Source organism: Coturnix japonica, chromosome Z (genome assembly GCF_001577835.2).
Source record: "Coturnix japonica isolate 7356 chromosome Z, Coturnix japonica 2.1, whole genome shotgun sequence".
NCBI lineage: Eukaryota > Metazoa > Chordata > Aves > Galliformes > Phasianidae > Coturnix > Coturnix japonica.
Window position 1 is genome coordinate 9,013,187 of NC_029547.1, and position 14,459 is coordinate 9,027,645.

The 14,459-nt window shown below is 38.4% G+C and overlaps 1 protein-coding gene across 1 annotated transcript; it reads left to right on the forward strand.

Annotated features, from left to right (window-relative positions):
* Nucleotides 1-594: 594 nt before the first annotated feature.
* On the forward strand, nt 595-14,178 carry SUB1 (SUB1 regulator of transcription). Its single transcript, XM_015848395.2, has 5 exons — nt 595-691; nt 2,457-2,529; nt 4,019-4,138; nt 9,047-9,155; nt 10,725-14,178. Exons 2-5 carry the CDS (start codon nt 2,458-2,460, stop codon nt 10,802-10,804), a joined length of 381 nt encoding a protein of 126 aa, XP_015703881.1. The 5' UTR covers nt 595-691; nt 2,457; the 3' UTR covers nt 10,805-14,178.
* The last annotated feature ends 281 nt before the right edge of the window (nt 14,179-14,459 follow it).

A 14,459-nucleotide genomic window follows, 5' to 3' on the forward strand; every position in this document is an offset into this window, starting at 1 on the left:
CACCGAGCCTCCTCGTATCCAAATCACCTCGCAGCTGCCATCAGCACCAAACTCCGGGTGCAGCATGCTCTGGGGTGAACCTGCAACAGCTCTGGGAGCTGGCTCTGTTAGCTGTGTTATCTGCAGATTATAGTACCAGAATAACTCCCTGTTAGGGAGCAACAGCTGCCCTGTCAGGGATGTTTAAAGTCACGTTTCATTTGCTTGATTTATTTCACCACGTGGAAGCCAGGCGGACTTCTCATCAGCCACATTTCCACTTCGCTCCCTGTCCCTGGAGAGGCAGCAAAGCGGGTAATGAGGAAGCGGGCAAGGAGAAAGGGGGGAAGGAAGGAGGAAGCGGCCTCAGGTGTCTCCGGGCCTGCGGTCTCGGCATGCAAAGCAGCGGCCGTGCCCCCGCTGCGCTTCCTCCTCCACCCCCGAGCTCGAGGAACTGAGAGCGGCTGTTCACGTAGCTGGGGGCCCGTTCTGGCGCTGGTTGCCATCCTGTGCTCTCTGTGTCCCGCAGCTCACTGTAAGTACCGCTTCCCATCCCGCACCTCCATTGCAGGGAAGCGGGACTGAGCAACAAAGGGCCGCGCGCCCTTTAAGCACTCCTCCCCGTCACGTGGCACGGCGCGGGGGCGGGGGCTCGGCGCTGCGTCACTTCCGCTGGTCTCGTGGTGCAGCGGGGCAGCGAGCGGAGCACGACGTGAGTCTCGGGGTCCCCCCCGTACCCCCGCCATTCCCCTCGGCCCCTCCGTCATCCCGAGGCCGCCCGCTGGGGTTCGGCATGTCCCGGCCGGTGTCGGGGATAAGCCGTGCTGTGCCGGCTTTCCTCCTTTCCTTGAGTGTCCGCTGTGCCCCGCGGGGGGGATGCCCCGCTGTGCGGTGGGCCTGGGGCGGGGAGCAGCCGCTGCCATGTTGGGGGGCGAAGAGGATTTGAGGGAGGGAAGGAGAAAATGGCGTCAGGGAACCGCCCGGCTCTGCTTCAGACCCTTAAAGCAGACGACCCCAGACCCTTTTTTTTCCCCCTCTTTCTCCCTCTTTGTTCGGCTTTTCCTGCCTCCCTGCAGCGCTGAGACACGGCCCTTCGCTGCGGCGCTACACGCGGGACCCGGTGCCACGTTCTGGGCCCTGCGCGGACCCCCGCCCCTGTTTCCCGGGGGGCAGCGGGAGCTGTGGAAAGGAGGGGAGGAAAATGGCGGCTTGGATCCGCCTACGGCTGTTCCCGGCCTGTCTTTCTCCTCTTCCTTGCCTCGTCTTCGCGTGGCCCGTCTCACTCCGCCCTCACTCCCCCCCGGTGCTTCGGCATCTCCTCACGCTGCCTGCCTGCCTCTCCCCAGCAGATCATTCCGCTCACACTTTCTCCCTTTGGCAGTTTCCTCCCCCGCCTTCCCCCCATGCCGCCATCCTGAGGCAGACTTAAGGGCTTGTGCCCCCCCGGTCCCCTCTTATCAACCTTATTCTGCACCCCATCTTCACGTCCTTGCTGTGCTTGTCCCCTTCTAGATCCATTCTGCCGCCGTCCTGCTGTGTGCTTCCCCATACCCTGTTTCATTTTCAGTGCTGCAGTTTCCAGCATTGTACTCTGAGCTGTGACGACAGAACTTGTCCCACTTTTCAACTACATCGCGCTTCTAGCATTATTCAAACTCATACTCTGTAAATTCACCACTCATGCTCTGTAAATTCACCACCGACTTAAAAAAGATACCGTTCCTTTTCCTCGGATGAGACATGCTTTTCTTAGTCTTATCATTGTTTTCTCTGTCATGCTTGTAATTAGGGAAGAACAAATGGGCTATTTATTTATCACAAAGAGTTTCTAGTAGCAGGCTAGATGTTCTGCTGCTATATCTAACCACATGTTTGCATAGTGGAGAGATGCAGAAGTACATCTGGCAGCATGCATTCAAGGAAAGTTGAATGTCCACTTGTCTGGCAAATGAATAGACTCTAGTGACTGATCTGTTAAGGCTGCAGTTGAAATAATTACAGTACTGTAATTCATTGTAACTAAGATGTTTTTTCAGATATTGTATTATTGATGGGGTAGCTTAGCTTCTTATTAGATTATTATATAGATTTTGCTTGCAAATTCAACTAGGCAAAATGCCTGTGTAAGAATATGGATAATGCTGTGGCCTTTGTAGATTAAATTAATGTAATATTGGGAATTCAAGCTGAGGATAGTCATGTACTTATTTCCTTAATGGAACTAGCAGAAAAATTGTCCCTTTCTGAACTGTTTGGAAACTGAAATGCCACACTTAAGGCAGTTGCAGCAAAAAAGGGAAAAGCTATGAAAAGAAATTGTATATAAGATTGCATCCTTAATGTGCCTTAAAGCTTGTGTGAAAAGCTTTCCCAAAGCAGGAAAGCCTTTGGGAGAATAAACAGTATCAAGATTGCCTTCTAGATGTAACGTGATTAATTTCTTGCACAGTGTTCTCATATTATCTTTCTCATCCTAGAATGCCTAAATCAAAGGAACTCGTGTCTTCAAGCTCATCTGCAAGCGATTCAGATAGTGAAGTTGACAAAAAGGTGAAAATTATGTGTGGTTAAATGTTGTTGTATTAACATTTGTGTATCAAATGCCTGCCATTGCATTTCATTTATCAGACACTTGGAAAAATTAGTATTAGGGTTTGTGTAAAAAAAATATACTTTTAGCTTTCCAGTGAACTTTTTTCTTAGGTTGTATTTTGCTTTATTTATTTTTTTTTCCCCATATATTATTTCTAGCCTCAATCTTCCTGGAATTCTTTCTTGCTTTGTGTCAAGATTTTGGTATCTGCTGCCCCTTGTGGCAAGAATTTGGATTAATTTTAAGACTACCCCAGGCTCCCCCTTTGTTTTGTCTGGACAACTTGCTAGTTCTAAGGGAAAACCTCCACCTGCCTGTTCATCCTTATGCCTCTTGCTTATTTTGTTTATATATTTTTTCTTCTGTTTCAGATTCTGACTTTTAGTGTGATCTGTTTACTCTGTCTGTTTCTCACTGAAATGCTCAGCTGAGTCGAATGTCTTTCAGCTGATTAATTTTAACATGTTAGCTATTTCTAAATGTGTAAATTGGGTGTTCCCAGCTATTTTTAGTAATTATTTAGTTTGTAAGTTTCTGCTAGTATACTAGTGTTAATGCAGACTTATATTTGGTACTTTCAAAAACGCAGTCTGCTCTACTGCGTTGATTCAACTGTGACTTAGTTGCCCTAAACAAATTGGACATTCTGTCAAATCTTAATAGAGAACATGGTCAGGTATGTATTTCTAAGAAGATCCACTTGAGCAGTCTGCTTTGGTGGGTTTTCTTGTCACAACTGCCTACATCTTTTGCAGTCATTCCTCTTTAAAATAAATTATCCACAATATGATTCCAACAGTTGAGAATAATTTTTGGTATCTCTGTGTCACTTTTTTGAAGTAGAGGATGAAGATGGGCTGTAAGGGCATATGATTACTGTATAAATATTGGTAAAAATAGGAACTTAATATCTGCAAGTAATGTGATATGAACGTTTTACAAACATGTTTAATTTATCTTGCTATGGACAAAGATTGGACTCTAATTAAGAAAAATAATGAAAAAGTGCTTCCCTGATAGAGGTGACTCCCAGATCCTTCCTTCATTATCTCATCTCTTATTTTGTCTTTTTTTCAGAAGTGTTGTTAGCTGTCTTGCATTTTTGTTGCTTTCACTGGAAAGGAATGTGAAACTTCCACCAGATTTTATTTTCTTAATTAAAACTAATGAACCAACAGCATTGTGCAAAAAGAGCAGGCTCTTAAAAATAATAAATGGAAATAATATGATTTTTTAAAGCTGAAGTATTCTGGTAAGCTTCACAATGAAGAGAATTAGGCTCATTTGGAGATATAATTTTGAAATTGTATGGTATTGCAGTCCTGCCTTCACAAAAGGGAAGTGATAGTGTGTGTTGCATGGTAGTAGTTTGTGCCCTCTAATAATTTTTCTATAACTTATAAGAATGAGTTGTGGTTCACGCATCTGTTTTATTCTTGCTCCAAGGCAAAGCGGAAAAAGCAAGCAGCTCCAGAAAAGCCTGTAAAGAAGCAAAAAACGGGTGAGAGTTCAAAAGGTGCCGCTTCTTCAAAGCAAAGCAGCAACAGAGACGAGAATATGTTTCAGGTAAAAATTAATGAGTGCTTTTGAGGCAGCCTGTTACGTCATGTTCAGTATAAATTTCAAGTTGACATGAACATCTTGGTTGTGTGGTGCCTAGTCTCCTGAAGTGTCCTTTGGGGATGTACAGTGAATGATACAATGCAGGTGAGGGACTCAAAAACAATCATCAGGCTTTAGTAAAATAGAAGAAACTGAGTTATGGCACTTGATCCAGCCCTCATGTATTTTGCACATCATATCTCTCTGGGTAGTCATTTTGTCTGTAAATACAGCACTTATCATAAGTGCACTGCAGATATTAAATAAGGACAGTCTGTGCATAAATGCTTTTAATCAGAGCTTTTGAAAGAAATGTTCCTGGAATGCAAAAGGGTCTCTGAATTCTTATTTAACTAGGCCAAGGACACCTTGACTTCTGTTTTATAAGGCAGTGCATTGGAGTAAGTTTTGCTTGTTTCTTTGTTTTTGATGCAGTTTTTTCTCAGTAAACATCCAGAAGGTTTGCAGTTTTGATATTCTTGTTTTAGATGGAGTGAATGTAGATTTTTTCCATAGCACAAAGTATTTGTGAACTTAGAGAGTGGTAGACTAACTTTTAGGGTTAGTTGGGGCAGTAGGAATGTGTACTGCAAGCTGTGCAAGAATGTATGTAGCCTGGAGTTAGTAAATGTCTGTGACTAGCTGTAGTGGTAAAGGCAGGGTATAGAGGAGAATCTTAGGGAGACTCTTAAGCTTGTGAAAGAGTCTGGGTGGGGGTGGTGTGTGTGTTTAATAGAATGATCCCATTTCTGGGTAAGGCAACAAAAATCACGTTGGGCTGTTGCTGTACAAAATAATATAGTAAAAAAAAGTGTGTTCCAGACAGAAGGCCTGCATAACTGATTGTGTAATACAGGTCTGATACTATTAGCAATCAGTTCTTACTTATGCATAATTGGAGGGAGGGCTTCAGCTAAATATGACTTAAGCTGTTTGAAATCAGGATGTGAATTATTGATAAGATACTCAGTTTTGTGATGTCTGTGTTTTGTGTGGGAGTGGCAACAAATGATGTGAAACACAGAGACTTAAGGTTCTAAATGCTCAGGCTGTGTTCTGAAAGAATTGCAGCTTCCTTTTAATGTAGAGCTCATCCCTTATGACATCATTTTTTGCAGGATCCACATTTTAATTTTTTCATTTAAAGTGAATGTTAGTACCTGAAACTCATAAATAATAGAATTATTGTTAGTAGGAAATTGTTTTAGTATGTACCCATGTGTATTTTATTTATTTATGTGTCTTGGGCTCTTTAGACTTAAAAGGTAGCTTTGTATACTTTGGAATTTGGCGAAGGGATTTGGGCACAACTGAGATGCAGAAAATTAACTCACTCCTAGTATGATGTGTTACTAGCAGTCCTAAGGTCAAGCATTATTTATGTGGAAGGTTTTATTGTTCTTGTATTAGATTCCGATCTATGGCTTCAGCTCATATGTGCTCTGGGTAGTTTGACAAGTCCTGTCTTCTGCCCATGTCTAATTTGGGTAACGTTTGTTAATGCTGTCAGGACACACTATTAGTGACTGTCCAGAATGGAGCCAGGACATTTCACAAAATGTGTTACTTCTTTTTGTTGGAAAAGATACCCGCCCCAATAACTCCCCACTCACCCCCCCCCCCTTTCTGAGAGTTAAGTTGTACATGCTTTTTTGACTCGTCAGAAATATGTTCATCAGTTTCACAGTGCAATGTCTTTACCTATCATAAGATCCTAAAAATAGATAAATACATGTTTGCAGTGATCTGCAAGGGAGTTTGATTGTGAGATAATGTTGCACGAGTATCAGTTTCAGAATTAGTGTTCTAAACCAATTTGTTGTGATGCAGACCGCAGCTGTTTACAGGACCCTGCATTCTTTTTATATCATATTATCTTATATCTGTGTTTATATTATCTTATTGCACTCCCCATACTGTAGAAAGAAGGCTGCTTTTTTGTAGTTTCTACTTTCAGTGTGTGTGCTTAAAGGAAACTGGCAATTGGAACGAAAATGTAGATATAAGCTGAAACTCATACAGGAAGTCAGTTGCATAGCTGTGAAAGGAACCTAGATGCAGTTCAACGCATTGTATTCTAAGAAATGAAAACCTGGAAATAGTATCTTCTGATGTACTTAATTTAGTAGAGTGGTATGCCTAAAAAGCTGTGGTATTTTATAAAAAGCACATGAACTTGTGTATGAAAGTTGAGCATCATTAACTACTCTGCTGTAAATCATACTCTTTTGGAACACCACTGTGATTGTAGTGACAACAAAGTGCTTCAGCCCAGGGGAGTTATTCTAGTACTATGATCTGCTACATGAAGAAATTGTTCAGAAATGACTTAATGCCAGAACAGTAGATATTTGAACTCAAAAGAAAAAGAGGAAAAAAAAAATCAATTTACTTGGCTAAATCTATATTTTGAGAATTTTAGTGATTTTAGTTGCTCATAAGATCTACTTCAGAAAATAGCATTAAAACTTCTTGCAATGACAACTGTTTTCATAACATTCAGCTTAACAGTTAAATTTAATGTGAACATTCAGATGATGTTTGGACAGAAGCTTAATTTCAGCATTTGCTGAAATGGTCTGGTGGTTGTCAACCCTGCAGGTGGCAAGGGGTTTGAAACTAGATGATCATCATGGTCCTTTTCAACCCAGGCCATTCTATGATTCAGTTATTTTCATATGGAACAATTTCCAGTTAATTTAGACTTACTGGCTAAGTGATGTCAGCTTTATGTTTTTCTTCTCCCCTCACCTTATTGTATTTGAATTAATATAGGTACTCTCATTTTCAATATTCAGACACTAAGTCTTTCTACTGTATTTGCATCTTTAATCTGATGTGTTTTATCAGATTTTATTTCTTAGGCAAATCTGGAATTATTTGGTAATGAATTAATAGTTAATTGATGTATATTCCAGAGTACTGCTGCTTTAAGTATTAAATTGAAATTGGTGAGGTTCAGTGAAAAACAATGAAATGTTTTTTATACAGGCTATTTATGATATTCTTTGCCAACAGTGCTGACAGATTTGGCCAATCCTACAGGCTATACCAAGTTAAGTCTGAAAGAACTCAGCTCATCTGACATCATACCTTATTTTTGTCTGCTGTGTTTGAAGTGCTGTGGAAGTATTTAATAAATCAATTACAAAATAAAATGAACTGAAATTTATCATTCACTTAAAAGGATACTCTAACGTAAGAAAAACATGTTTTAGGTTTAAAGTATCTAAGAATGCTTTAAAATTAATTTTGGAGTTAATTCAACATAGTCTGCATAAGAAGGAAAGTGGCTTTAACTGAACTTAAAGCATACTGTTTTATGTACGTGATCCTCTGTTTAGTTGTCAGTGGAGGATGCACATTAGTTTTATTGGAAAGGAATCAAGCAGAGAACCACTAAAGTTGGAAAAGATCGTCAAGGTCATCCAGTCCAACTGTCTACCGGTCACCAGTATTCTTCCACTAAACCACATTCCTCAGTACAGCATCTCAGTGTTTCTTGAACACCTGCGGGGATGGCGACTCCACCACCTCCCTGGACAGCCCATTCCAGTGCCTGACCTCTTCTAGAGAAGTTCTTCCTAACAAACAACTTGAACCTCACCTAGTGCAACCTGAGGCCATTCCCTCAAGTGCTATTGCTAGTTACACAGGAGAAGCAGCTGACCCCCCCCCACACCCCCACTGCATCCTCCTTTTAGGGAGTTCCAGAGAGCGATAAGATAACCCTAAGCCTCCTCTTCTGCACACTGAACAATCCCATTTCCCTCAGCTACTCCTTGTAAGCCCTGTGCTCCAAACCCCTCACAGCTTTGTTGCCTTTCTCTGAACACACTCCAGGGCCTTGATGTCTGTCTTGCAGTGAGAAGCTTAAAATTGAACACAAAGTTGTTTTCTTAGGACTGAGTTCTTTCTTTGTAAACTCTATCCAGGAAATGCATACAAAATGCTAACCATTTCTTAAACTAATTGTCTTTGTGTGTTTTGATTACTTCATTTCTGATTTTCAAATTCCCAATCTAGTTTGATTTGTTGTGAACAAATGCTTCATTAAATGTGAGAAAACCTTTAGAAAACCTAAATACAGAATGCAATCCAAAGTGTGATTCAAATTGCTGTTGTTCCTCCCGTTGTTCCCCATCTTCTCAAAAGTAAAAATTAAAGGCCTCATAATTCAATTAAGCTGCTGTGCAGAAATGATGGAATTCCAGAAGTGTCACATTAACAAAACCAGTTTCATGCCGTGGTACATGTTGGTGAACTTTCAAAGTTTTTTGTGTTTTTTACCCACTGTTCCAATTAAATATACCAGCAGGACATGGAGCAAGCATGGGACAGCTAGTGCCTTCCTTTCATTTTCATCTGTTTTGTTGTGTTTATTAAAAAAACAGCAACCAAATAACACTAAGACCTGTCTAGAAATTGTATGCAACTGGTGTGTGTATCTAATCTTGTTTTTTATTTGTCAAAAGAGATGGTACTAAAATTTACGTTTTAGAGTACTCTCTTTTCCTCTGTGTTTACAACAGCTGCTAACAAAGGTTATTATGATAGAGACAGCAAACAAATAGGAAAAGCCAAATACTTTGCTAAGAATGCCACTTGCTAGGAATATAGGGATTTTTACTTCAGTAGTGTGAGATTTGCAAAAAAAAAGTGTTGAATGCTCAACTGGTTTTAAGTCTTTCTTCCATTTTTGTTATCCTTATCTACTAGCCTACTCTGGATTAAGCTTTTGATCTGGTTGTTTCTCTGGTGTCTAAAATAAGCTGCAGTGGGTCATGTCATGTGTCTGAGACTAATACTGTTTGGAAAAGTGAACACGGTAATATATAAAATATGTAAAATGTCTTATGTGTGTTTTAACAGATTGGCAAAATGAGGTATGTCAGCGTTCGTGACTTCAAAGGGAAAGTTTTAATTGATATTAGAGAATATTGGATGGACCAAGAAGGTGAAATGAAGCCTGGCAGAAAAGGTACTGTTCTGCTTCACATTGTTTTGTATTAAAACACTGCTTACAATTTACTGGAAAATTTTATGTCAGGTTTATATAGTTTACTGCATGATATTCTTGGGATATTTTTTTTTATTTTAAAAAAGATTAGTTTTGCATGTTTCTTACCTTTATTCCAATAGGATTTTTATTTCTAAATCGACTGAAAAGGTTTAGTTTTGGTTGGAATGAGGTATCAAGTTCTTTAAAACAATTATGTTTTTCAATTTTTATTTAGTTTCAGATTAAAATAATAGGAACATTTCATACAGCATTCTTCTGTGTCTGTCTAATCTGCAGCATAGCGCATAAACCTTAAATCTTTAGTTGCCACTGCAATGCCTAATTTTTATCGCATCCTTTTAATTGACCATTTTCAGAACTTTCACCATCTGAGAGATAAAAGGATGGGCTAACAATTACAGTAGTGTAGTGCTTTATTTAATGGCTTGTTGCTTATTTAGAAGCATATTATTTTTCATGTTGTACCAGTGAAAGAGGTAAGTGTGAGTTGTTCTGTTCTGAAGATTAAAGGCATTTAATTTACAATTAGCATGAGGTTTACTGTATTTTCCTGATGTGTCCAGGAGCAATACAGTGAACAAACACTTAAAAAGCTTGAGAATTGTTTTCAATATATCTTAAATAACTGCAGTGGGTTTATGTGAACAGGTTGTACAAGGAGGTCTTTGTTGAACATGTTACTACAACATGGCAAATTTGATTACTCCAAGCTTGAAGGACTAAATTGTGTCTGGAGGTAGAAGTGAAAAGAAGATCAATCAGAAGCATGAGTGGGAAACCACAGTGATACTTGATGGGCAGCCAAATTCATAAAAATTATGCAATATAGGTGAAAATGTTTGTAGGTGTCCCGAACAACTCTGGATTTTATTAGGATAAAATTACTATTCAGATATAGCATCTGAGCCTAATATTCTGGTGATACTCTTAAGGGCTGCTCCATGTAGCTAACCTAAAAGGGATACAATTGTAATTTTGTAATTGAAGTCAAAAAAGAAATCTCAGTTAGAAATCGGGGCAACGTTATGTTTTTTTATCCTAATAGTGTCTGGCCAACTTATCAGAATCTTTCACAGTGCTTTAAGAAAAAAGGAGAAAAAAATAACCAACTGGAATCATGTCGTAAATACATGAAGTTCCATCCACAGAGGTTGACTTTGAGCAGCAGGCAAACTAGTTGGTTTCCTACCTCTCAAGCGGGTCTTTTGTGCTGCCTCCTATCAGAGCCAGAGCTCTGTTTCCCTTCCTTTGCCTTCCTGTGTGTATAAAACATACATGAATGAATGTATATTGTGACTGTTTTCTTTGTAAGGTAAACTTGTCTAGAGATAGGCAAGTTCTATACTGGAGTATTCCAAGTGAATAGTTTAACCGTGGATCTGAGTCTGTTACTGAATTTGATGTAGCTCGAGCATTAAGAGTTGTGATGTAGGCTTTGTGTATGAAATCACTCTTGATTGTAAGAATGCAACATACTGAATTGTGGTTTTCTTTTTTGTACTAAATATTGTTTTTAATGCATTTCAGGTATTTCTTTAAATCCAGAGCAGTGGAACCAGCTGAAGGAACAGATTTCTGATATTGATGATGCAGTAAGAAAACTGTAAAGACAGAGCCATACAGAAATCTTTATCACTTTAGTTGTTTCAAGCAGTCTTTTTACATTGGCTTTTGTTTTCTAAAATATTGTTTTCCAAGCTATTGTATATTTGGATTGCAAAACGATTTGTAAAATGAATAATTTTTTAATGTGCATTAAACATGTATTCTGAGTGAGGCTATTTGTGTATACTTTACTAAAGGAAGTGTGTTGCTTTCACCTCATGGTGTAAAATAAACAAGTCAAGTAATATGTAAAGCTGTTTGTGTTTGTGGCCTTTTGTTTAAAGATCTTTGCTGACAAGGCCACCAACTAGTTGTAGGCTTTTTAAATTTAGTTAATAGTTACTGATACTAAGGGGATTTAAAAAATGTCTGTTTAAATTCTTTGTTTTGTTTCATATCCTTTGCTGTTGCCCTCAGCTTTCAGCTTTAAAACTTGATACAAACAGTGGATACCTGGTAAAACACATTTTTTGTAGATAATTTTAAATACTGTATTTGCTAATTTACCCTATTTATTCAGTTGTAAACAGTCCTGAGTATGTAGACTTTCTTGCATATTTGCATGAAGTGTTATGCTGAACAGTAACACTGGAACACCATCCACACATCATCTGTTATAATTTTTGTAGAGCTTGCTTGACTTAGGAAATACGGTTAGGTTTTATTCAAGGACTCTAGATCTTAGAATGTGATGCATAAAACTTTTACAGTAATAGACATATACCTCAGAGTAAGACAGTATTTAAAAAGCTTCTGACTTGGTTATTACTTTAGGTACCCTTTTCAAACTTTGCATTAAATTTATTCTTGAACACATTCTGATCAGTTATTCTATAGAAAACGAGATTTAATATCTCTTTGTAGGGCTTCTGATTGTTTGAGAGCATTGTGTAAACAACGCTGCTTAAACTGGGCTGTAACACAGGTTAAACAGTCACACAGGGTTAAAGTATCTTCAGCCAAAACATCAGGCTATCATCATGCCTTTGCCCTGTCCTCACTGGCTGACCAAATCATTTAACTTGGCTTGCCTTGTGCAGCTAACACGTGCACAACTGTTATCTTTTTTAGAGAAGGTATTCAGTGCTTAAATTGGAGCACTGGTACATAGTGAATCCATGACTAGCGAACTTCAATCATTCACCAGTGTACTATTCTGATAGAGAAGCTTCTGTCCATTGGGGATTCTGCTAGACTAGGTGTTGTTTCAAATTAAGGAAATCTTTAAAGGTGTTGTGGCTATAGAATGAAAAAGGGAGAACATGATGTTTATGTCAAGCTTGGAGAGATAATGGGCACTCCAGCAGAGAAATTAACATTGAGGGATCAAAGTTAGCGGACTTAGAAAAAATACAGTGAAGAACCTTTCTGTTAGCAGAAGTAGAAGGGAGTTCATTTTTTGGCTGACTTCAGTTAACAGAAAGAAGATGATGAACCAACTTCATGAGAATTGACATTTCAAGAGTATGTAATGAATGTACAATTTTTTTGTTCCACCCATGATTTTCCCATTTGACGGCAAACTTAAAAGTGTTTTTAAACTTTATATAGATAAACAGGATTTGCTACTTAATTCTGGACTAACTTAATGCAATTGTTTATAATGAAGACATGCATGGACATCCTGTTCTGCTAAGTACCCTATGCAGACTGTTCTTGTGCTGCAGAGTTTGTAATTCAATACGCGTAGTAAATGAAGGGTGAGAGAAAGTGACTTACTGATATTAAATATGTATTATTTAATTTAAATATTATGTAAGGTACTTCATTCTGCTTTTTAAATTACTGAAATATGAATTTAAGAACTACAGTGAGGTTGGATAAAAGGTGAAAGGATTTCTTAGGGTAGCTGCATCATTTTTGGGCACAACTTTCTGCAACTGCTAATGATGAGCAGAGACATCTGGACCAAATGAAAATGAAATAGCTGTTAACATCAATGCACGAAATAAATTCCTTTAGGGCTCTGAGAAGTTCTAGGTCTTTTATTTTTATTTTTTTTAATTATTATCATTTTTTTTTTACAGTATGTATTTACAGTTTTTGTTCCTTTAAATACGAAGTTCTGTGACCAGATTTTGTCTTCTAACCTCAGAACCTTCATTTGGCTACCTTGATGTGCATGGTTATCAGAACGGATGGAACATTGTCTTCAGTTAGGTTACTGTGGTAATAAGTAATTGGATGACAGTTGTATATCAGAGTATGAGATAATTATGTTCAGGAAGGTGAAGAATTAAATTCATTCATTTGGAGAGAGTAAGTGAAAAAGTATTGGTATTGTGATTAGTTCTCTCGTGGAAACTAGTGATAGAGATGTTCAAATAAATACTCCTAGTTCTTACAGACAACACTGTTACTGTATTTGTGGGGATATTTACCAGAGCTGCTTAGCCTATTTTACTAGATAAAATTTGAGGCACTTTGATTTTGCTTAGCTTGTGTGTTGAAAAATAGCTTTCCAATCTGCCAGTTATATTTCTGCCTGTAACATGGATTAAAATATATATTTTTTACTTGAGCTGGTGTTAACATCTGCATGAATGTCCTACCAAACAGGGTAGCTAAATTAAACCCTCAGTTTCTCAGTTGACCTCAAAACTGAAAATGAATTGAGGGGGAATACTTTCCATCTCAGATGACTGATGGCTAATTAGTTGACGTGTATTTTAAACATTCAGTGTTACTTTGAAATTAATAGTTGGTTGTGATTTGTCGTGTGTTGTCTTCATCTGTACTACTTCTTACTTGAGAACTCCAGTTTTTGGGTACAGATTATTTTCTTGCAGATGAAATAGTACTTGGGGGTACACGTAGAAGAAAATTATGCATGTATGAAAAGGCTAATGTGGGGTAAAAATAAACAGTATTCACTTTCCCACTGGCATTGCAACAGATATGTCTGCTGCGTGATACTGATGTAGGGCATATTAGCAACATGTTATATAAATTTAATTACAATGGCTCAGAGGAGGAAAAATACATCAGTTAGGCCAGCCAAAGTACCACGTGTTTACTAAATCAGTGTCATGTATGATGTTGCTCTTATGTAGAAATGTTCATATTGAAATTAAAGAAATGCAGCACAAAGTTTGATATTTCTGTTAAAGGAAATGCCCCATTTGCGTACTTCTTATGTGGTCTGTTGGAAAACAAAAAATTGGTAATTGTAATTCTGGTAATTGAAATGTCATATTGTTAACCATGTAGAATGTTTTTCTGGTGGTCTCTACTGCAGAGAAATCTGCAAAATCAAATCTGGAAATCTGAGCCCTCCAATTGTAACTTTCATGTTCAAATAAAAAAAGTTAAATGGCAAACGTGTAATAAGAATTTGAACTCTTGGAAATAAATGAAGACTTCTGTTGAAATAGCATTATTTCGAATGGAAATGTAACTGCTCTGTTTTTTCCTTCTGTTGTGAAAACTGCTGTTTGTTTCTTGCAAGTGTTGTAATTTGAGAATAAGAATACTTAATCATTTTGTATTTGGTCTGTGTTTATGGAGGGGGGTTTGGTTCTGCAGCCCAGAAGGATATAAGTTTTTCCTTTTTGAACAGAGCAATTATCTTGTTAATATGGAAGCAGCAGATAGGAACACATTTTCATGCCCTGAGGTGAAGGGCTTTCCAGTGGAGTTTTATTTGACTATAAACGT

Excerpts from the sequence above, each read along its gene's own strand:
- SUB1 (XM_015848395.2), top strand. The coding sequence starts at position 2,458 with ATGCCTAAATCAAAGGAACTCGTGTCTTCAAGCTCATCTGCAAGCGAT. Across the intron at positions 4,139-9,046 it reads GAGACGAGAATATGTTTCAG|ATTGGCAAAATGAGGTATGT; the intron begins GTAAAAATTAAT and ends GTGTTTTAACAG. Across the intron at positions 9,156-10,724 it reads AATGAAGCCTGGCAGAAAAG|GTATTTCTTTAAATCCAGAG; the intron begins GTACTGTTCTGC and ends AATGCATTTCAG.